At 35.9% G+C, this 25,320-nt stretch overlaps 2 protein-coding genes across 2 annotated transcripts in view; both read left to right on the top strand.

Moving 5' to 3' along the window:
- The window catches only part of LOC142986139 (proton-coupled amino acid transporter-like protein acs), a 91,111-nt gene that overhangs the window by 54,222 nt on the left and 11,569 nt on the right, over positions 1–25,320 (top strand). The window lies entirely within an intron of this gene.
- On the top strand, positions 5,265–6,405 carry LOC142986400 (uncharacterized). Its single transcript, XM_076134888.1, has 2 exons — positions 5,265–5,340; positions 5,592–6,405. The coding sequence occupies exons 1-2, from the start codon at positions 5,338–5,340 to the stop codon at positions 6,252–6,254; spliced, it is 666 nt and encodes a 221-aa protein (XP_075991003.1). The 5' UTR covers positions 5,265–5,337; the 3' UTR covers positions 6,255–6,405.

Raw genomic sequence — 25,320 nt, 5'->3', positions numbered from 1 at the left:
TGAGCATTGGATAAAATTAATTTGAAAATCAACAAATTCTAGCATTTGTATTTAAACATTTGTTTTCATGTAATGTTGTTTTTCACTCGCAGCTTTGCTCACATGAAATTTCAACACCTTCAGGGAAGAATATATAAAAATCTTCTCTTTGTGGTCCTCTACAATTTCTAAGGAATCTTCATACAAAATTTCAGCTTTCTACGTTCAGTAGTTTCGGCTGTGCGTTGTCCATCAGGCAGTCAGTCACACAGTAACGGAAGAGTTTTTTGTACCTATATTGATTGATGATTATGATTATAGATCAGGCAATTGTTGCCCATCTCGCCTGATGGAAAGTGGCGATGAAGACAAGGAGGTTTCATGCTTATTCAAGATCAATTTATTTATTCAGGGGAAGAAATTGTATTTGGCTAGAAATAAATTTTGGAAGTAAAAATTCGTTTAAAAGAGGTCTCGTGAACGTGATGCAGCCAACTATTGCATTATCATATCAGCCTGTAGACGTCCACTGCTAGACATAGACCTCCCATAACGTTCTGGTCAAGCGGCGCCCGCTTCCATCGGCTTCCGACTTTTACTAACTTTTACTTTTTTAACTATTGCACTTACTTTAAAATAAATTTCATCCCTGGGGTCACCGCTTCTGAATTAGTATCGGTTAGTTTATTAAGAAAAATGTTTGTTACTATTATATTTGCTGTTACTTTATCTATCGAATAGATTATCAGACTAGTGATTCACAAGCCGAAACAGACAGCATAAATACTAAAGGGCATTGCCCTCCCTCATAAAAATCCAAACTGTCTAGGTATCAAAGTTTGCTGCACGGTTGTATAGCAACCAAGTGAGAACGGTGCCTAAACGAGTGGTGAACTGTGAACCAAGGTCGCCTCGCGCCGTAACCGAGTTTACTACGAACTGAGCCGTGCAGGCCAACACGTGTACGGTTTAGCAATCCATAGTAACAAACCGTTTACGAAACTGAGGTATTCCCAAAACTCACATATGCAGGGGAAACCCAAATATGATTTTTGGTTTCTCAATACGTTTATGAAGGTTGTCTTTGAAATGTTGCAAATATATTTTACAGTGCAGGATCTATTTATCAATGAACAGTGTAGGTCCAGTCATTTTTTCTGGATAAGTATCAGGTAGTTTGTCAGACAGAAAAGACATCGACAGCTGTTTTCATACATTTACCGTCATTTAAATTTTCATTATGATAATTTAACTATATTTCATACACTGTAAATTGGACTTAAGCATCGGATATCTGTGTAGTCAATTTTGCTGTTTAAACATGTATCCCATTAAAAGAAAAACATAATAATTAACAGAAAATAGTGTTTTTGAGGTGGTGTTTGAAATCCGCATATTATGCTTTTTCTTAATGGAAAATCATCTCGCGCGGACGAAGTCGCGGGCAGAAAGTAGTATTGTAAATATTTTGTCCGCAGGGTTTTGTAAACTCTATCACAATACTATGTTTAAAGTAGCACGCACTACTTTGTGTAATTATATTTCAATCTGATCACGGAAATAGTTTATTTTTAGTATCTTTATGAATGAAAACATCGCATAGTAAATATGTATAGTTGTATTAAGTCTGGAATACCTTACGTATTTTTTATTGAGTGACTGATTGATGGACAACGCACAGCCGGAACTACTAAGCGTAGAAAGTTGAAATACGGTATGAATATTCCTTGGGAGTCTTGACGAGCACTAATAGAGGATTTAAGGAAAACTACATCGCGAAGGGGGTATAATCCCACGCGGGCCTAGCTCGAAAACTAGTTGCTTATCGTCGCTTAGGTAACAATACCGCGCAAGTTAAATTTGACATGTTTCCAGGAGAGATAAAAAACTGATTATTATCTTTGAAATACTTCTGACATGTGTACTGAATACATAAATAGGTAGATATTAAGTTCGTTCAAGATTGGACAATTTAAAAAAAATCTAACATCATTCGATGCGCGCTGACAAAATCTATCCAATGAAGTATAAAACGTCATATGACCAATTTTCGACTTACGCGGCATTGTTACCTAAGCGACGTTATGAGTAAATTTTTGTGTTTAATAATTTTGTTTGTGATTGGTAACCGAGGTTGCAAGGACGTACGTGTCTGATGTTGATTAGACAATTGCCATAAATGCATTGCTAACTGAGAGTCTAAATTGAACTCTAATACCCGGTTTCTAAATACATTTAGCGGTAGTTTATCTATTCAATAGCGTTTTTTATATAAGTTTAAGCGCTATTGAATAAATAAACTAGCGCTAAATGTACCTCTGAAACCGGTGGTAAGTCAGCTATATTTATTTATTTAGTGAAGTTTAATCCAAAAGTTTTTTATTATTAAGTTGAAATCTGTGTCCCACGGCCGGGACCTTTTCAATCTAGGCCTATGCCCGTTTTTTCCGTCTGGCTATCAGCAACACCATTAACTCATTAAAATAAATTAAATAACCCTTGTACCTAAAAGCAGGTGTGACACTGTTTCAGGGAGTCTATAAAATTATTGGTTACGTGAATGAAAGTAGTATCCATTATCATTGAGCGTAAAATGTAAAGTGGATAGTAAAGTGGTTTGTGTACAACCACTGCACTACAGTGTACAATAGTGTCCAACAGATTATTGAACAGAGGTTAATGACCTATCGTAAGCGTTGATTCAATATTTGCTGTATTTCGCTTGCGGAGTATGATTTTTTAATACGAGTATATTAAAGCACAAATTTTGTGAATATAATGGTTTTGTGCAGATATGGGTTACGATGTCTGGTGTTTTGTTTCCATGTTTGACGAATTATAAGGGTGCTTTTTGTGCAATGGTTTTTTGACTGTGAAGTTTTACATATTATTTTCAGGAAAGATTCAGAGTGCATTTTTTAAAGGGATGATTTCCGTATGAAATTAAATTTATGTTTGTCTCATTTGCTGGATTAAAATCTATTATTGTCTTTGGTGGACATTTTTGTCTTTTAGTATATTATTTAAAATCACATTTGAACACATGCATCGAGGTTAACAGAGTAGGTAAATCAACGACTTGTACGGAAAATCCATAGATGGATGGTCATTTAGTGCAATTCGAGTTGAGCATCTCCGTGCTATGGAAGACACGTAAAATGTCGGTTGATGTAACTTTGATACTAAGTTGAGATAAGTAATAATAAATTGATTCATTGATAGTATAGTAAATAGAAGAGATTCTACTGTATTATCTGGCCTAGTATAATATTATAGAACAGTAACCTCTACTTAGTAAACTAGAAACAAACTAAACACATACTTATCTCGTGCACTTGAAGGTAATGTATAAAAACTATGTTTTACACTCGGTCGTCACGTGCTAATGACACCTTGTTGTGAGTTGTAAAACTATTATTATGACTGGTGTCTTAGTTATTATTTTGTTTCTATTTACATATTTAAAATCACGCCGTTTTCACATAGCGGTAGGCAAAGATGAACGCCACTTGGTATAATAGCAATAGCCCTAGAAACTTGCACAGAATTTATATTTATAAGAAATAAATATAAGGGATATAAATAAGAGTTTAAATTTATAGTGCTTTAAATACAAAGTTTGGAGCAAAACACAGATTTTCTTGCAGTTTCTTCTCATGAGCAACCACTTTTCCGAAACAATGGTAGATAACGAATAAAAATATGACGATTTCAAATAGTTGTGAATGGTTTCTGAAATAAATCTTAATTGTCTTTGACTTTGATTTTTTTAAAGGCTAGCGAATCATGGATTTTTGGTTTAACCTGTTGATAAATTCGAAGTCGAAGTTTGCAAAAAAGGTTTTTGATACGCTTAGTGATTTTTGTATCTGATCCGACTTAAAAACTTTTTAAGGCTAGTCGAGTATTTCACAAGAGCTATAATTCTTTAAGTTACTACAAATGACTAACTAGACGATATAGTGAATCCAAAATGTCCGAATCGAATCAATCGACAAGTTCTTGCAATCTTAATTCATGTTTAAACCTATATAACTTGGTTGTTATGATCCGACAACTTAGTAGATAGTCTAATCATGTACGATTTATCTAGTTAATCAATGGGAATTCTGTGTATATCCGAAATAAAGTAGCTGCATCAAACAGACCACCGACAGCATAGGCCTGAGGGTCACCAATGTTTTAAATTCAGATTTTTGTATACCTTCGCCAGCCGCGAACATTCCATACAAGGCTCTGAACTAAGTTAATGGACTATAACTCCTATAATAAATCTTAAAAACACAACTAACCTGTCCAAGTGCCGCCTGAGGACTAATAACAGTTTAAAGAACTTTAAAACAGGCGAAGGTTTCATCACGATGTTTATATTACATTAAAATCTTAAACTTTAATCTATGCGTTCCGAAATAATTATCTATGTAATATGCTTGCGTGGGAATCGAACCCACGTCATCCGAAGCATGACGTAGTAACAATTGCGCCATGTCCGCCGTCATATTATCATATCAAATTACAACACAATTTGTTTAGCAATTTCTGCTATCCTAGCTAAGTAAGTACTAAGCACTGAATACACACTCCTTCGTGGTAGAGACACATTAGAGCGGTGTATTGTAACAATTTTACTATTTATAAAAAAAAATAACCCATTAATATCCCACTGCTGGGCAAGGGTCTCCCGTAATGAGGGCGGGGTAAGGCCTTGAGTCCACCACGCTGGCCAAGTAAGGGTTGTACGTTTTATAAGGAGTCTTATTTTAATGACATTTTTGTGATATTTTACTACGTTCTTCTGCTTTTCACAGTGTAAATATAGATGTTAATAGAATAGATACTTTTTTATGTATGGCTTGTATCCCCTATGTCCTATATATGGTTAAATATTTTTTGTTTATGAAATTCATTTTACGTACCTATTTCAATACGATGAAATCCAAAACTCGAGTGTAATTCCAAATGTGTATTCGCGTAAAAAAAAATCTACTATATTCATTTCTCCTATAATTGACCTGGATATTCAATATTCAAAAGCATAACAAATGTTACTGAAAAGTAATTTTAATGCACGATTTGATGATATGAATGTGCCATTGTGCGGGTTTATCTTCAATCTGATCTAGCCCCGATATTTTGTAAGAAGCAAAAGCTCTAACGTGTCGTCACCTCAACGTTCTATTCCGTGGGGCCTGGCCCAGCTGTTGCAACTAAATGGCCATACTATTTCCCCACCGTTGCGATATCTTTATATTGTACATGAATTGGTAACTTTCTCTTTTGATCCCACCAATTTGGGAGGAGTTCACGTCAGTCGGTCGCCGACCACGAGCCCTCTTAGCTGGCACCTTAAACATAATCATGGTGAGTAGTCTTTTGATATAGTTAATTTAGTATGAGTAACTTTGCGTGCATTTTTGCGATTTGTATGCAAAAGCGACGCTTTATTTTTTTATTTATGTGTCGTGATTAACATGTAAAATGCTAATTATTTGATTTGTTTTATATTGTCATAAATAACCAATATTATTTTTTACCACGGGACTCTTGACACGTTTGCCAAAACTCTGAATGTCTCTTATGTCGGACTAATGCCCTCATTTTTCCAATCCTAGAAAACCACACTGATCATTCTCCTGCTGTACTGCGCAGTACATCTTGCGCTCGCAGAAGATGCAGAGGGTACAAGAGACCTTCCACCAGACATCGAAGACAGTGAAGACCTGGAGCGAAAGCACCGAAAACGAAAGAAACATGGACAAAATGGACCCTGTGGATACGGTGGTTTCGGAAAGACGTTCGGAGCTGACCACACGTACATCTCCGCTCCAGTTATGAACTACTTCTTCGGCTGTGGAGGAGCCCCTATCGCACCAGTCGCTCCTGTAGCTCCAATAATACCGTATCCAGTTCCTTACCCCGTCCAAGGAGGATATGGTCACGGCCACGGCGGGTACGGAGGTCATGGGAACTACGGAGGTCATGGAAACTATGGTGGACACGGAGGCTACCCAGGATACGGAGGTTACGGTAACTCTGGCTACGGCTCTGGTTTCGGAGGACCTGGCTATTACGGCGGCCAAGGTTTCTACCCTCAGGGAGGCTTTCAAAGACCAGGCTTCAACCAGTATCCAGGACAGTTTAACAGGCCTTTTCAAAATGTCGTATCGGCAGCTGCATCAGGCTTCGGAAATGTACTGTCTGACTATTTGACGAGACCAAGGAAGACTCAGAAACAAATCAACCAGTTATTAAAGCCTATTTATAAGCTGTTTTAAAGTGTGTGTTGTCGTGAATATGTGGACAGTGTAAATATTTTTATTTTAGGTTAAGTTAAGACTGTTGTGTTAGTGTTATGATACAATTTTATTTTGTGTCTTGTGATTAGAGAGAGGTATTTAAATTAACAATAGTTTTATTTAAGCCAAGTTTCCGTGAATTTAAAGTCGCATTTTATTTGATATAGGGTTAGAGCCTTCGAGGATGGAGCCTTATAGTAAAGCTAGTGTCAAAAGAGTTATTTTAAAGTCGTATTGTCCGGTGACCGTGAATCGTATTTTTCAGCTTTTCGTTGACGGTGTAAACCTCGTCCCGTTTACGCCTGTCATCCTAAACACGTGCCACACTTGTCTAGTTTGTTCTACAAACTTAAGTACATAATATGTCACTGACCGAACTTATACGTCGGGAATTAGTAATAATTTTATAATTTATTACAAAATACTATAACACAAAGCATTTGTCTGCTCGCGATAAACTCAAAATCTACAAATCTACTGGACGGAGTTACATGCGGTTTTCGAGAATAAATAGAGTAATTCCAAAGAAGGTTTCATTAAATACTTTATCAATATCTAATATATAAAATTCTCGCGTTACAGTTTTCGTTACCATACTCCTCCGAAACGGCTTGACCGATTCTCATGAAATTTTGAGAATCGGTCAAATGTGAGCATATTGAGTAGGTCTGAGAATCGGCCAACATCTATTTTTCATCCTCCTAAATGACAATTTTTTTTTTCCTTTGATATATAATATATGGCAAAACCACGTTTGCCGGGTTAGCTAGTTTTATATAAATGAGAGATGAGATGAGATAAGAGATGTAGAATTGGAAAGAATACGAGTGAGAGGGCTCCGTGTTTGGGCAGACCAATGTCTGCCGAGTCTGCATTTCTTTTTACACTATTGCTGTCCCAATGCTGGGCAAGGGTCTCTCGAGTTGGAGGGAGGGGTTAGGCTTTGAGTCCAAGTCGATTATTTTTTCTATGTGTGCATATGGTACAATAGCTAAGATAGTTGCATTTATATTACGCGAGGTATCGTGGGTTCATTCCTACATGTCTTAAATATAGAATTCGTAAATTCTGTCTATGTAAAGTCACACTAACACGTGTCTATATTTATCTTTGTTGCTATTTATTAACATTCCCCGTATCATATTAATAGAAAATAAAGTTAAGTCAACTTTTATAGGGACACACGGCTGGTGAGTGCGAGCCGCCCGGGGGCTTACTGTTATTTCCCTCAACTATTGGTATTAAAGTTTCCAACAACGACGGAGCGTTGTTGTTTAACAATCGCGGAACAACTTTTTTCTCTTTTTTTTTTAAAAGACAACCTCCTTTAAAATACACCTGATATTTTAAACGGTTTGTTTATTTTTCATATTGGCACGTCGTTTCGATGTTTCGAAATTTTTGGATTTCACGTTTTCAGTGCAAATGTTTGTTTTTTTATAAATACGACTGACAGGCGTTCTGTACACTGAATTCGTCGGTAAACGTATATGTTACTTGTTTTTACCTGTGGTTTCTACCGCAAAGAATTTATATTGAAAAAGTCTATAGACGGGGTGAATACCCTTATTTTATACGCGGGTCGTAGGCGAGGTGTGATCACAAAAATCTTTCCATATATTTCAGTCTAGCTCTAAACACGAAATCTCTGTGTTAATTTCCGAAGTCCTAGTTCAACAGTTTCGGACGCTCGTTGATACATCGTAATCCAATCAGTCCTGCTACAGGCACTACGAGGTCATTGCCCTTTCTCGGCAACCTGATGACTTGATAAGATCTATCATTAATAATATCTAATTACGTCATCACCATATCATAATTGAGTATTAAACCTAAATCCAAATCGAACTACTCTTTATGAAATGCTAAAAATGATTTTAGTGCAAAATATTCAAATGTAGGTCACGAAAAGGCCATTTGAAATGGGCTGAAATAAAATATTTTTCATAGAAATAATGTTGATGTTTTAATATTGTATTTCTTTGTACATTTCACGTTTTGATGCTCCGGTCAATTATCCATCACTTACGGGAATGGATTCATGTGTAAATCCACACTATCCGAACTAATATTTTTAATACGTGGAAGTTTTTATGTCTGTTCCACCCTCTGGCTACACCGCCAGGCCGATTGTAATGAAGGGGCACGGAACCTTTCTTATACAATCTTGAGCCCGACTGTAAAGAGGTGACTATGGCGTCCATAATTAGCTACTTTATTGTTAAAATCACTGAAAATCTTACGAATGATAGCTAGCTGAGAGCAGATAATATTGACCCAGAAGACGCCTTTAGCACTTAAATACTAAAAAAACCTAGATCCTAATTTTTTAACAATAAACTTCTATGGTCTAAAAGTAGGTCACGCGAGCGTATTCGCGTGGAACTGCTAGTAAAATTATTATTTCTGTTATATTTCACGTGAGCGTCACGCTTCACCATATTTGCATAACTAGAAGGGCGTCGCGGTTTTGCTTGCGTTAAATTGCATATTGTACAGTATTATCTTGTGTATGAATTTTGCAAGTCGTTCTGAAATACTTAAACAATTTTGTGATGAAATCTTTTTTGAGATTGCTCGCGACATATTTTTCCTTATAGAGTAAGTTTTTAATAAAGTTTGCTTTTATTAGCAACCTATTAGCAAAGTTTAGTTTTCATTTAGACTGTTAAGATTTATTTGATAATAATTTGACTTATTTTATAAAAAGGGACTGAATATTTTCTGAGCTAACAACATACCTTCGGAACGATTCTATGCTTCTAAAAAGCCTTATCTATTAATTAGTGCATCACTCTCGACACAGGTAAGAGTTTAAAAGTTTGGGCCGTGAAGGGAAACTACATTAGACTGTAACAGAGTTTACTCAAAAAAAGGTTCTTCGGATTTTTTTATCGTAATTTGATTGTGGGAAGACACTCACATTATTTAAAAAAAAACTAAAATCATAATTTTCCAATTGCTTCTCGAGTACACTTAATGCAAATTAGTCATACCATTTAAAATCACGTGTCGGTAATATCAAAGCATACATCGTACCTTTCAGTAAAGACACGTCCAGGACTGTTTGCTGAACTCTCAGGCGTGCAGGTAACCGTCCCTGCAATATGAGATACTATTAATATTCAATACATATTTGACTGCCTCCGTGGCGCAGTGGTTTTAGGTCGCCACACCGCTACCATTGCGTCGGGAGGTATAGTTGTTTCAGGTCTGGTTGTTTTTTGTGTCCGCTGTTTGTAGGTTTGTAACAGTCGCGACACAAGAGCAAGCAAGACTTAATGCGGGTGTTGTATTTAAAAAAAAAATATAGCTCTACCACTATCGTCAAATTTTGAGTAAAAATTTGATCAACGCCTCGCGCGGGCTCCTAAGGAACTATTTTGGCGGTACATTTTAAATGTCAAACTCTTGTTACCCGATAGTACCGACTGTAGAGAATTGGGTACACGACTGGGTTAACCAAAAATTATTAAACTTGTAGGTACTCGTAAAAGGTTCAGCTAAAATGCAAAGGCGTCCAGGAAAAAAGGTTTAGACTGTTATTATTACATACTGAAACTTTTTATTAGGCACTTATTTGATTCCAACAAAAATACGGTATCGTGACGTCACTACACTATATGTCAATACTAAAATGTGTTTTTGAAATTTCATATAGAGTAGCTAATTTGACTGTCGGTAAGTACCCAATTGCGTTACTGTGCGCCGATATCAAAGGTTTACAACGATATCATAACTCGTACTACTCAATACCTGTAGCGCTCTGTAGCCGGGTCAATGAACTCTGTAGATGTGTGATGTCTCGATATTTCCCGGGGGTGCACGTGTAAATTTCTTATTTTTATACACTAATTATGGTTTTAATGGACTTTAAGTGAGCAGTCAGTAGTTTGACAATTAGTTATTTTCGATATTTTTCGTTAACGATTTATTTGTGTATCGGATATTTTTTTGGCTCTAAAGTTAAGTAATCCTATGATTACACGCGAAAGTTTTTAAGCATGTGTATACAGAATTAGGTCAGTAAAGACTAAAAAAAAATATTAAATGGTTTTGGATACAATTTTATGTAGAGTAGGCATAATTTCGAATATTTTTTAAACTTAACCTCACCTTCTAAGGTAAGGTGATCTTTTACAAAAATGACATATAATGTGAATATGAAATCTAACCCGCAACAGATTTTCCAAAACTAAAAAAGTATAAAGTGGCGCCAAATAAAAATTACCTAATACATATCGCAATAATATATAAAAGGTGACTACATAACGGTTAGTTATGACATCTTCGGTATCTCACTGGTTCAAGGACGGTGGTTCACACGAACGCGTCATCCTTTAATATAAACGACAATGTTACACAAATATTGAGGTGCTACCTTTTATGGAAGCTACTGTAGCTTGATTTTTTGCAACTATCGACAGCTGGCTAGCTATCGAGTAATTTTACATGAAAATCTATTTAGCGCCTCTGCCGGGCTCCGTTGGAACTATTTTAGCAGTACATTTTAAATGTCAAACTCCCGATACTCGACGGTAGAGAATTGCGCTATAGGTGTTTGTTTTAAAATTTATAAGGCATAACATGCGAAGCCCCAACCCACACTGTAAGTGTGGTAGACTCAAGGCCTAACAAGCCGTTCGGGAAGAGACCCCTGTCCAACAGTGGGCAGCAGTTGGCGAAGACGGGGAGGGCCCAAGAGTTTTAAACATTATTACGGTTACAGGACAATATTAAAAGCCCTTGATTACGGTTCATCTTTGACAAATCTTTACTTGACAACATATTATATTATATCTACGTTTAAACCTTCATTTAGAATTGCGTCTGAACACGATATATAAACCCACTTGAAGATACGGAAGTCAAAACGATCTCAAACCGTTCACCCATCTATTTCTTTTCCCCTGCAATATCGCTGAACTCCACCGTTCATACGATATGAGCGCTCGTCAAATTCCAATATACATTTTAACATCAACAAGGGAGCTTAACTTCATAGCCCGCAGGTACAATATAAATCAGCTTAACCGTATAATAAACTAGCTGACCCGCGCAACTTCGCTTGCGTCACATAAGAGAGAATGGGTCAAAATTTTCCCCGTTTTTGTAATATTTTTCACTTGTACTCTGCTCCTATTGGTAGCAGCGTGATGATATATAGCCTATAACCTTTCTCGATAAATGGACTATCTAACACTGAAAGATTTTTTCAAATCGGACCAGTAGTTCCTGAGATTAGCGCGTTCAAACAAACAAACAAACAAACAAGCAATCAAACAAACAATCAAACAAACAATCAAACAAACAATCAAACAAACAATCAAACAAACAATCAAACAAACAAACAAACTCTTCAGCTTTATAATATTAGTATAGATTAATCGCGACACATTTCTATTTAAGTGCATTAATTACTTAATCCTGTTCCAATATGTGTATTATTGAGTATCACATAATTATGTAGGTCACGGGTCAATGAACTCAGAGGTCGTGTAAATAAGTTTTCCAAACTTTGTGTACGAGTTTTAATCTCTGATTTGGTGACTTGCAAAATGTCAGTAGCAGATTTTGAGGAAATGGGGGTTTGGAGTTCTAAAGCAAGTGAGTCCACATCGCACCTGTATGCAGTCCTAACTTTTTAAAGTTCAACATAACACAGAATACTGGGTCATTTACTTGCAATAAAATAGAAATTAAAATATGCTCTATTAACTTCAATTAAGTTTTCCTTTCTCCCGCTAAGAAAAAAAATTTAACTACCCTCCTTTATTGTTTTTTTTTCATTGTTACGTCCGTCATATTCGCGAGCATCGTTACATCAGTGTAGCGCTGGGTTTGCATAGAGCGCCACCAAAACCCACCACTTATGAAAAAGACTTACGTTTACCCCTCGGCAACAATTTCTAATACTTGGTGTGATCTGCAATCCTGTCACAATGATTACTTTTATACGTATGATTATATTTCAGGCACATATGACAAAATTTTGAAACTATCACGCGTTTTAATTAATTGAACCAGCGCCCACTGATGACCGGAGGCATAATTGTACCTCCTAGCCAATGCATATACATTGAAACTTGCTAACAGCACAAAAAAGATGTTTACAACCAAATGTATGCAATACATTGGTACATTCTTTATCCCTTTACTCGACCAAAATTAAGGAGGCGAGTGGAATACCAGCAACAGAGGCATTCCATCACTGGATGACCATGTCCTGGTTACAGCATTTGTAACTGCCCGGTGGGACGCTAGCAGACGCGACCGGCAAGAGGTCAGTCGTAAGACCGACAGCTTTACATGCTCTCAGGCGATCGGAGGTTGGCAAGTGAGTAACTGTTTAGCTCGGTCTGGGATTCGAACTCGAGATTTACACGGCCATCGTATGCATTCCAAAGCCGTTCACAGCAATGCATATTAATGGAATTATATTATTTTGAAGTGCTGTCCGACATACCAGGTATTGCCAGGTATTACATACTGCAATATTACAAGTACTTAATACAATTACTATGTACCCAGAATTCGTATCACAGAGCCTTTGAGTGAACGAGGTTACAACAAAGGAGATATTATAGGGGTATCAGGTAATATCGTGGAATCGAATATAGGTCGAAATATTGTCATACCTGTATGAATGGAATATAAAGTTTTTGTTTGCAATAAGTCAATTATTTTTATAGCAAATTAATAAATATATTTTTTACCGGTCTCTCTGCTGAGCAGAATGAAAGAGGGCACTGAGTCCACCATGCTGGCCACCTTTGAGTTTGAGGTCTATGCATCTCTACAAACACTGTTTGAAGAGGTTTCACGAAGGCAAGATTTTTAACAATGTTTTTATAATTATTACAAAAATGGGTATAGTTTTTTATACACACAAACGACTTCGAAATGCCAATTGTGTGTTGAACCATCCACTGATCCAACTGACTCGTGAAAGGTGAATCTAGTCTTCATACTTAGCGTGACAGCATAAAGCGTAAATCTATGGTAACCATGGAAAGATTGCCTCGAAAGCGCCTTTTAAAAACCGTATAGCATCATATTTATTTGCATATAAGCTATTACAAAGTGCAAAGGCGCTGGTTGTGTGTCTGGCATGCCCGTATATTCCCTACGCGTGCCCTACTCCCTATATTAAATCGTAATATTAAAATGTAAATATTTTGCAAGCCAGAGTTACATAACCTACGCGGCGCGACTCTCGTAACGTAAAAGTTCTTTAAACGGTATACTGTACCGCGAAGTGAGGTAGATCAGTGTTAACGCTATCGATTCGCGCCAAACCGACATTCGGATTGCGATCGCGACTTGACAAATCGTGATTTCAGATCCCTATTATTGTAATAGATTGTTATGTGTTCATTAACTATATTAATACACATAATTTTTTGAGCTAATTGGGTAAAGTTAAAAAAATGTATTTTTATTTACGCTTTACATCAACAAACATTCTGGCCCTGAGATAAAATGTGTTATTATATTTCTGGTATGAAAGTTGTCCTTTACCTGGCCACTAGATTCTGAAAGTAAGGAGTACTAATTATTTATTCTTTTAAGACTTTAAGCCCATGTACTTTCAGTATTACGCATCACTGCAATAATCAAGTTTCTTAAAGTTCATAATTAATTTGTTTAAAATAGTTCCTTCCAATAAAATCTACTCCACAGAGAGGACACATAAATCTACGGGACAAGGACATCGAACCCGGCGCTTTACAAACACGTGCTAGACCCATAAGATGTATACAAATAAATAACTTTACTACTTATTAAAAAATAATCCTTTTTAAATTAATATTAATAACTTATTTTTAGTCGCGAATCTATAGAGAATTATTCAAATCTTTAGTTTTTCTTTATTTTTTTTAGATCTAATAAGACTCTTATTTCATGTAACCATTTCGCATATTGTCCATTACAAAAAACACACACAATTTTATACCCAGTTGTTTAGGAATTACGAATACTAAATTTAACAAACCTTTAAATAGAACAAAACTCGGTCAATACACAAAACTACAGTTTTTATACATCTATGTACAAGCCTTGCTACTGACTGCTTGACATATCAAAAACTGGCGCCTTACTTTTAATTAACAAACCGGTTCCAATCGAAAACAATAGTGATGTGGTTTTCGTTCAACAACTAGCTTTTACGGTTATTTAATTATTTCTTGGTCTACATCAGTCCGGGTTGTTGTTGGCAAAATTACCGTAAAACCGGTTTTTTAGCATATTGCAGTAAATAATATTCGGTTCTTTATGAAACGAACAGTGGACAAGATGGGCATTAAAAAGTAGCAAAATGTCTGTGGATAGTTCTCAGTTTCTCATCAGAACTACATATTTCGTAAGTAAAAAAATATAAGCAATGGTGAATAAAATAAGTAAAAAAGGAACTTAAGTCTAACCCCTCTCTCGTTTGGGAAAAGACTCTTGCCCAGTTATTTTGACCGTTATTACAATTATGAGCCTATATCGTGCCACCGCTGGGCAAAGGCCTCTCCCATTTGGTCTCCACTGCAAACGATCTTTGAGCGCCATGGGTTTAAAAGATGCAACCCATTACAGACGATGTCTCTCAAAATGTCGGTGAAATGATTCAGCCAACCAACGAAGACTTTGCATTTCTTCAAAGGCTGCTTAATAAAGCTGGCATGCAAGATTTCCTTGTAACAAGTAATATTATAATTTCTAGAGAATACTAAATTGATATAACCGGAAGAAATTGTTTTCCAGAGACTTTACAAACGTAACGGACTTATCCCGGTTTGAATAGCGTTTAAACTTACATAAAAAATGCTATTCAATAGATAAACTATCGCTAAACGTATCTCAGAAATCGGGGGTTAGTGACATGCAAATAAGACCCAAACTACTATTTCTAGACTTATATATTTACGCTCCCGGAATGCAACCAACCAGTCCCGGGAGAGGCTACCCGAGTGACGAACCTACGACTCCCTACTGCAGTGGCGGCAGTATACTTAATCACTGCGCCACAGGCATTGAAGTAGCGATAAAAAATAGATCTATACATGTGAAATTATATGTCCTGAGTGACAGACCGTCTGCTCTAACACTGATCATCGCAGAGCCTAAACTACTGAATTAAAAAACTTGAATTTGGTCAAGAATTAATTTCGTGATGTGGCTTAAGACAGTATTTTTCTATAACTCTGAAGGGGGTAATTTCCGGATCTGTGTGAGCTAGTTTGACACTAAATGAAGCTGATTTGACTATTGTAACTGCTGGTCATCATCATGGCAGCCAAAAGGAGTCCGCTGTTGGGCTTAATAGGCTTTTCTTGTTTTTTCGTTCCACAGCTAAGTAATTAGGTAAAGGCCGCCTTCCGCCTATCGACCCTTTGGTATTCAACGCAATCAAATATATTTTGATTTTTACCTCATAATCTTTTACTATAAGATTTCAGACTCTCTTACCAGTTCTCCCAAATGGGTCTATCTACTTTTGGAAATCGTAGAAAAGTGATCACTTGTAATTTAAACACTTCACGATCACTATTTCAAAACTTGACCTACGATAACAAAAGTTTGGCTCTGTGGTTCCAATCTAATATAAACGACAGCCGACCGCCTCAGGTTCGATTTTCGGGTCTGTCAAATTTCCAAGACGTTCCAATTCCTGTTGAAGTATTCTTCATAACAGTGGAAAATTTTATTAGAAAATTCTAGGAAATGCAACAACTTGTATTATAAATTCTACTTTGATCTAATATTGGAATAATCCGGCTCCCATCGTTTCAAAAGACTGTAGGTACTCTTCCCCTTAACAAAGGAATCGCGAGACCTATCCCTAATACGATTACCTAGATTAAATATATTCTAGGAAACTGCGATACAAAGATACAGTCAAGAGCATTGATGCACTGTGTACAAACATTTACCTGATCTGCGAATTCTGCGATTGACAGATTATAGTCTTGAGACAATTTTAATCAGTACCAAGAACTAGCGGTCCACATATCTTCGTATGTAATAGACGGCCATATATGCACATTAATTAATACATACCTATACTTCGAACTACTATTGAGAATAATCTAATATTAATTAGGGAAGACCAATAGCACTTTGTTCGACCTGGGAAACGAACCCTCGAGGTCTCAGAACAATCCGAATGGTGGTCAACAGTCAGCTACACTAACCGAGCCACAGAGGCAGTCATCATTTTCCTTAAATACTATTTTCATTGAAAATAAAATTCATAAAAGAATTTCCCACTTTCTTAGCCAGCGCGGTGGTCACAAAGCATTGCCGCTCGCGATTTTCGGAAGGAGACCTATGCCCAGCCGTGGGACTACTAATACTACGTCTACTGATTTATATTAATTATACAAGAAGCACCATAAACATGTTTATTACCCCGATTTGCTAGACGTTTCGGCGCAGCGTACTCTGGCCGCGCTCGCAAGCTGAATGTAAGATAAAAGAGATGTTCATAATATTAATTCCATAAGTATTTGACAATACAACTCAACGCGAAAGTTTTAAACTATAGTATACTGTTTCTTTCAACTAATAAAAATATTTTTTTAAGTATGTGCCGTGGTTTAGGAGATTACCCCTACTTATACTCAAACTCACAATAATCTCGCTCACATTTTAGAAAGTAATGCAATCTCACTTCTTCAACTCATTTTGACACTTAATTTTCATCGACCAATTTTTTTTGTTTCGTTCTAGTGCTAATTATATCATGTTAGGCTAGTACTGTAAGTTTACTCGCATTGAATCTTGAAAGCATTTGTCCTATCCTGGAAACAAAGCTAAGACGTCGCGGTCAGCGGTCTTGCATACTCTTTCGAGCCACGGAAGCAGTTGACAAAATGTATGGCGTTATAATATAAATATGCAATACACTGACGTCACGGCTAAAGTGCATCTGTGCAATTAGACGGCAGTTTAAAATTACAAGGATGAATTAAGATAAACAATTCGACTATGCAACGTAATATGAAAATCGGACAATTATTTTTGTAAGTAATTATTTTTCGAAACTTTATTTTGTGAAGCTGCAACTATGACCAACTGACCTGGGCCATTGGGCGTGTCAGGGCAGGCCCCTGGATGACGCTAGAGCGCAGGACCGTACCGTGACCGCACAGACAATAGAAAAATGTGTAAAAGCGAGAATTTCACCTTAGCTGTTACAGCACATGTGAACTAAGTATTAACATGTATCTAATCACATATCCTTATCATTATCGAAATTAAATTAATTAGGTCAACTTTTTTTAAAATATATTTCCTTTATATTGATTTTTTGTAAAAATTCGAACGAAATACAAAATAAAGTATTGATAGATAATAATTATGTTTTCCTTATCTTCCCGTATATTAGGTATCCATATTGTTTCCTTTGCGCCGATGCGTGAACCTGTGTGACGAAATTAGATCTGGTAGGAGTGGAAGGCGGTTCCCAACATAGCTTCCATCAGCACAGTGCAGAACGGGCAGTCTCCGGACAACTGTTGCATCGCGAACACGTGGTAACAGCCCAGTAGGGAACTGTCGGCCCGCGACGGACGTTGAATTTACCGTTTGAGACGCGCTTTATTAAGTAACTATCAATTTATGATTTCAATTGAGACACCGTAGGCGACAATGCACGCATTTTTTGCCTCCAAAATGCGTAAGAATCAAGTGGGGTATGTATTTTTTAAATACTTTTTTATTTGTTTTAATTTTATTTTATTTTTTGCTGGTCATATAATAGTGTAAAAATTATTTTCAATTCGTTAAATTATCATTGTTTTTATCCCTGTGCTAATTATTTTATTTATTATTTTCTTAGTGATTTTTTGAGTGATTTTGCTGAGTTGCGGAGAGTTGCGTTTCCTCAGTTATTTCTTATTATATTGTGTTCAAAGTGCTTTATTTATTTTTAATCTGGTTTTTAATTTATGATATATTTTTTTCAAGTGTTAAATAATTTAATAATTATTTTTTTATGACAAAACTGCTTGCGTAAATTCATAAAACGGTGACTTATTGAGTTAATATTTTTGTATCATGGTGATGATTGTGAATTAAATTCTTTGGGATTTTATTAGCGATTTTGAGGCAGCAATTATTTTAATTTAAAATAATGGGCATTGATCCTGTAGTATCAGACTATTTTGTTAAAGAGCTATTAGCTTACTTGTTGCATCCGGGAATCGTTGAGTACAAAGCTGCTTATTTAATTGGGGACATATTAGAAATATATAACGATTTTTTTTAAAACGTTTGTGACTTTTTTCATTTTTAATAAATTTAAATGGTTAGTTCAATCAGTGAACGTATGTGAACAGAATAAATACATATGTTTAAGACGGGCGATGATTTTTAGCCGTTGTTTGAATTCTCACATGTTTACTAGCTATTGCTCCAGGCGCTGCTCGCGTTTTTTTGTTAAAAATCTCTTCTTTGTTCGGGGATGTACTATCACATGAGGATTTTTTCATGAATTGGGTCAGTAGGTTAAATAGGACAAAGAAAAAAAATGCATAAACTATTCTTGAATATAACTATTTTAATAAGAAATAATATTATTAAGGATGTTTTAATATTGATTAGCGTCCTTTTTGCGTTAATTAATTTCTATGATCCCACGACTTCCCATTGCTGGGCGTTTCCCCGTGAGCTCGCAAAATGTCGGTCCGGCTTCAGTTAGATTTAAATTTACAGAAACATTTTGATTTCTTATATTACTATAACGAATATTTAATATAATAGCATATTTATTTACTCTTATAAAAATTAGTTGACCATAGTCATAGTTACCAATCTTTCGTACTTTAAGCTCATTGCTGGCACTTTCAATAAGCTTTCGCTATTTCTTAGAGATGGTACCTCAATTCTGACGGTTTCAAACACTTCGCGGCCCGCTTCTTTAGAGAAATAAAGCAAAAAATCCTCATTTTTTAAAGTAAAATTTTATTTTATATATTATTAGATAGATAGTTTCTGCGATTATCTAGGTCATATTTGATTTATAAATACGACTGACATAAATATCAACGATTTAAAAAAATACAAAATACGAATGTGTATTTAACTGACCCAATAAATATTCCAAGTTCCGTAATTCTTTGCCGCGATTTTTTGATATTTGCCTTACGTTCAATATAAATATGGAGACTTATTTTTTGAAACATCGTTGGACATCGGATAGAATTTTAAACATTGAAGTTTTTTTTACAGACGCCTTTGATGTGTAGGCTGTAGGGTTCACAAATGAAATTTTCCTATAACTGAGTGTTCTGTACGTCTAACGTGCTACCGTGTGGCGTCTGCAAATTACGTTAGACGGCTTAGAACGGAAAATATAAGTCTTAGATTTTATAACTACTTATTTGTGATTTTCATCGATAGTAATGCGAATTACGATTTTCAAGACGAACTTTACTTTAATCAGCGTAACATTTAGAAGATTTTTTTTATATTTCTCGCAGAGGATAATTTTTTCCTTTAATTTATTGAACGCATGGTTAGTGGTCAACCTAGTCAAGGTTTTTTAAACTCCGCGAAGACCTTTGGCATGTCTGACTGTTATCTGGAAATCTTAGTTAAATACGACGGGGTGTTAATTTTTACGAGCTTTCCGAAGCCGTTCTTTCGCGTTAAGCTCGCCTCGATTACAGCTTAGCGGCAACCCATCTAAGAGATGTTCGCGCTTAAAGTTGCTTAACCTACTTGTTTTACTGAAAAAAATAGCTGATAATGGAAGTCCAAATCCTAATTTGAATAAAGAGCAAAACTGAGTATTTCTATAAAACTTAGCTGACCACGCCCAAATTAGAGTTCAAAGTTAGAGTATTTTTTCAAAATTTTTGATTATAAAATAAAAATTGTAGACCCACTTCTAGGCTAGTGACTTCTTCCAGAATAAAAAATAGTAATTTCAATAAAAAATATAAAAAATACATTTATACGGAACAATAAGACTCTATGAAAAAAATAAGGAAAAAAGGAAACAAATAATTGCCTCGCGCAAACTGCTTTTTTTAATTATCTCCAAAAGTTTTTATATTAAAAGTAAAAATTACATATTACGGCAAATTCAAATATCAAACCAATAGGAAATATTTTTTATGTTATATAGTTTAAAATAATAAAAAAAGTTAAAAAAAAAAGCCTAATCCGCCCTCTTCAGTCTAAGACTACCCTCTTACAATGAGACCTGTACCTAATGTAAGAGCGGCGACAAACCGAGAACATATCCTAATAAAGTCTGCCTTTACGGCTAAACCGCGAAACCGAAATTTAATGAAATTTATCTTGAAAATAGTTGAAAACCTGAGATAAGACATATTACTTATTTAAAAAATCCACCTCAGATGGAGTCTTAATGTTCTTGCGTCGTAAAAAAAAGCAGTCGAATTGACAACCTCCTCCTTTTTTTGAAGTCGGTTAAAAAAGCAGCTTCTGGACTAAGAATTGAACTTACATCGCGGATACTTACAAATATACAAATAAAGAACACTAAGTGACACTAGATATGAAATTATTAAAACTTGAGGTCTGAACAAATCACTGCTTTGTGCGGGAATCGAACTCACGATATCCCAGCGCACTGGTATCATAGCGATCACGTTACTTTACCATTGTTATTTCGAAAAAAGGGTTGAAATATAATATAGTAATTGTTTCAAAAATTTAATCATTCTGTAAAATTCATTTTGCTACAGCGGCATAAAACAATTTATTTATTTCATTGAATCCGGATAAATCTGAGTAACAATTAGAACGTACAATATTACATGTTTTACAACTAACTAAATTAATTTTATTCAGTAAAATATCCAGTATTTCACTACATAGTATAAAACAAAGTCGCCCATTTTGTCTGTAGTCCCTTCGTATGCATAAAACTTTCAAACTACGCAACGGATTTTGATGCGGTTTTCACTAATAGAAAGAGTATTTTCTCCGACAGGTTTTTATATATAATTGAAATACATTGAAACTATATTAGCTGAGTTATAGCGATTTATGTCCAAGAAGTCAGAAAAAAAATCTAATTGAAGATTGCATTTGTGCGTGCGCCGCTTATACCGTTGGATACAAGTAAGAACAATGTATAGCAAAAACATTGGTCTTTATTAGTTCTACAAAAAAGTCCGCGATGACATATATCCAGCTTTTTTATTTAAGTCACAAAAACTACTTTTCTGTGTTAAAAAAACATTGAATTCGTTGGGTGATGTTTAACTGGTGATATAACCAATAATACATATATCCTTATCAAAATAAGTAAGTTCATCATCACGAGCATTTAATTTAGATTATTTTTGCAGTTTATAGTGTGTTATTTAGACATATAGTTTAGGAGATATCACGATATTAGTATTGCGGCACGGTACGGGCCGGCCGCGGCGGCGGGGGCAGCGTCCCTATAAATACTTACTAAATATTTTTTCCAAAAACTGATAGGGGGTGATCGCCCCCCCTATCAGTTTTTGGAAAAAATATTTAAATATTAAAAGAAGAGTCACAGAAACCAAAAAACATTTTAATATTTTAAACGCGGTTAAGGGAAAGAGAAGTTATTGTGAATTGAAAATTAGTATCCAATATGTGTTGGTGCGTTGACTGTATTTGTCGAAGTAGCGGGATACACGCAAACGAAGTTGCGCGGGTCAGCTAGTATCTGATAAAAATTACACAAAATCTTCTTATTGTTAGCGGTAAATCTACTATCAAAGTTATTCAAGCCGCCCGGCGGCCTTTGACGTGGCTTAACAACTGTTATCTATAAAGACAACAACCGGGATCGACTTTTTACGTGCCCTCGGTAGCACGGAGTCCCAATTCAAATACCACTATGCGGTCACCCATCCATGGGATGACCGCGCCAAGGGCTGCTTAACCCTTGTCACGGTCATCCCGTTTCCGACATCGTTTACAGACCGGTGAGCGCAACTGACTATGGGTGCCTCAAAATAATATGTTGCCATTTTTATGGTTTCTTTCGCCCAACTGTTACAGTACCAAAATATAACGCACGTATTATCTTTTATAAAATAATAATTAAAATACCATAACATTATTGAGGTCAAAAATGACGTCACAGGTCGTACATTTTATAGCAACGCATGACGTCATCACCCCCCTCTACTCCCCAAACTTAAATACTTCAAAACTAAGTCTCCTTTTAAAAATAAAATCATTACTTTTGACCAAATACTGACACCTTATGATGGCTTAGTCGAAAGATATAGGAAGTGAATTTACCGTGTCTAAAAAAAAAAAAATCAGAAAAGTTAAGATAATATTTTTCTATTACCTTAGTTAAGAACTAAATAAATTAGAAGTCATTTCACTCTACCAACACCCCTACTCAGAGTGCGATTGCTAAATCCGTTCGTATATACCTCAACTACACAACACTTAATGCAACAGCACAAATAAAAACAATAACCTATTATCCACAGTATACATGAAAGCCTACAAATAAATATATAACTATGTAATGCACACAATAGACTTAAAACGCCTAAACCATTACAAAACTCAGAAACGTAAACTGCATAAAGATTTTGAGGCCTTACCTATTCATTGAAATTTCGTGTTCTTCTAAGCAACTCTATTATAAAATGTCGGTCGAACTATGGTTCACTAACTAAAAGGCAAGATTATTCGATACTACATACTTCGCGTCAAACTAGAAAAGCAAAATGTCAGAAACGAATCGTAATAGGCCCTCTGTACCTCGATTCTCTACCACTATCGACTACCGACAACCGGCTAGCTATCGAATTTTGACATTTAGAATGTACTGCCAAAATGTTTCCTACGACACCCGTCAGAGACGCTGATCAGATTTTCATACAAAATTTCTCGATGACAGTTCGGTTGTCGGTAGTCGATAGTAGTAGAGAATCGAGGCACTGATTACAGGTGTTAATCGCTAAAACGCTGTTACCATGTCATCGCTTTGAACGACGCTGCGACGTCTTGTATGAAGCGAGACCGCTTAGATTTCCAGCCCAGGGGGGCTATCTCTTATCTCAGTTGACAACTATTTGAAAGCCACTATGATTTACATTGTTATCTCCCTGAGATTGTAATGATTAACATGTCCCGTCAAAGCAGCAATGTATTACATAGCGGCCATCAATTTGACGTACTCTAGCTGTCAAATGCGATACGTGATACGCTTACAGTATTCTAAGTACCGAGCGGAACAGTACCAGTGGCGGTGACTGTAGGCTCTCAGTTTAGATACCTTATATAATACTAGCTGACCCGGCAAACATTGTCTTGCCATAAAAATTAAATAAAAAAACATTGTCCAGAGGACAACATTGTGAATCTAAACCATTCTTAGATCCCCTTGAACACACACAAAAAATTTCATCAAAATCGGTCCAGTCGTTTAAGAGAAGTTCAGTGACATACACACTTACAGAAGAATTATATATATAAAGATTATATATACCCGAAGGTTTCGCCAGAAGAGTAGGAAATACATCCCCACTTCGCCATTAACAATATTAGTCCCATGTCATAAGGGGCTAGCCTACTGCTATATACCAAAATTCCAGACTACCTACTACTAAATAATCTTATAAAAATTAGTAAAATATACCAATAGCAGTTTGTTCGACCTGGGAATCGAACACGAGACCTCATAATCAGCAGACAGATACAGTATCGACCGCACCACAGAGGCCTCCAACAAAAAGTATCCTATGTAAAAAAACAGACAATAAAAAAAGCTAAATCTCTGTATTGTACACTAATATACAAAATATGTAAAAAAAAATAAAAAGAAAAAAAAACACGTACAATTATCGGCCTTATCGCCTTATAATTGTAACAAAAATAGTCAAGTCCTTTTTCCGTGAAAGACTACTTACAATATATCGAAACATGCTTACGTTCAAGCGATCAAGTATGTTATATCTTTGTAAGCAATTTCTTCTAAACGTGAAACATTTTAACATGGAATCCATACATTCGGGAAGTAATAGTATGGTAATGTTATGGTCAGTCGTACAGCGCCCCCTGCGAGCGTGAAAGGAACTAATTGATACATTCACCACGTTTCGTGTGGTCAGAGGTCAACTGAGGACAGCTTGCGACTATTCTATCAAACATGTAGTCGCACTTTACTAAATACGCAAACGGTTAGATGAAAAGTTGTCAAAAAGAAAAAAATAGGGAAAGAAGAAAATAGGGATACCTACGAAGGTAGTGAAATTCCACGCGGGCAAAGCCGCGTGCGGAAAGCTAGTGACAGTAGTACATAGAAAATACAACCCCGAAAAAGGAAAAGCCAAATTTTTATAGGAAACTAGCGGTCGCCCGCGGCTCCGCCCGCGTGGAGGTCGGTGAAATTTTCCCTGAATTTTGTTAGCTACAAACCTCACGGAGCCCGAGACCTTTCCAACGAATGCAAAACCGTGGCAATCGGTTCGTGCGTTCTGGAGTTATAGCGTCAGGAAGGAAAACCCGACTTATTTTTATATTATAGTTTGGGTATCAAACCTACGACCGGATCTTTTTATCTGTTGCGCTGTAGTCGCCATTGAAAAACATTCTTTTAAATATCTATATAAGATAGTGATAAGAAATTTTAATACACTAAGACTTTATTAAGAGTAGAGCTTGCCTTCGACTTAGTAAATATGATGACTGCTGGTACCCTTCTTTTAAACTTTAATATATGTAGTTGCTGCCCCGTCTATGTTCGAATCCAAAAATTCCTCCTGAACGAGTATAATAAGCTCCAATTATTGATATTAGTAACTAAAAAAACATTTAATATCATTCCTATTTAGTCTAAGACTATTGACCCAATTTACTAAATATTTGAAAATGTTGCGCACTCCTCTATTTTATTTCCGGGTACAATAATGTCGGTTACAAAAATAGTAGAACGGACCCCTCGGTTACAAAAAATTCTGAAATGGCGTGAAAACGTTAAAAATATATTACGATACGCGTTCATAGTGTGACGAGTAGTAGTCGTGATAGTAGAATGTAAGAATTTTCATATACATACTCGACGATGATT

Source organism: Anticarsia gemmatalis, chromosome Z (genome assembly GCF_050436995.1).
Source record: "Anticarsia gemmatalis isolate Benzon Research Colony breed Stoneville strain chromosome Z, ilAntGemm2 primary, whole genome shotgun sequence".
NCBI classification, from domain to species: domain Eukaryota; kingdom Metazoa; phylum Arthropoda; class Insecta; order Lepidoptera; family Erebidae; genus Anticarsia; species Anticarsia gemmatalis.
This window is presented reverse-complemented; position numbering and strand designations above follow the sequence as displayed.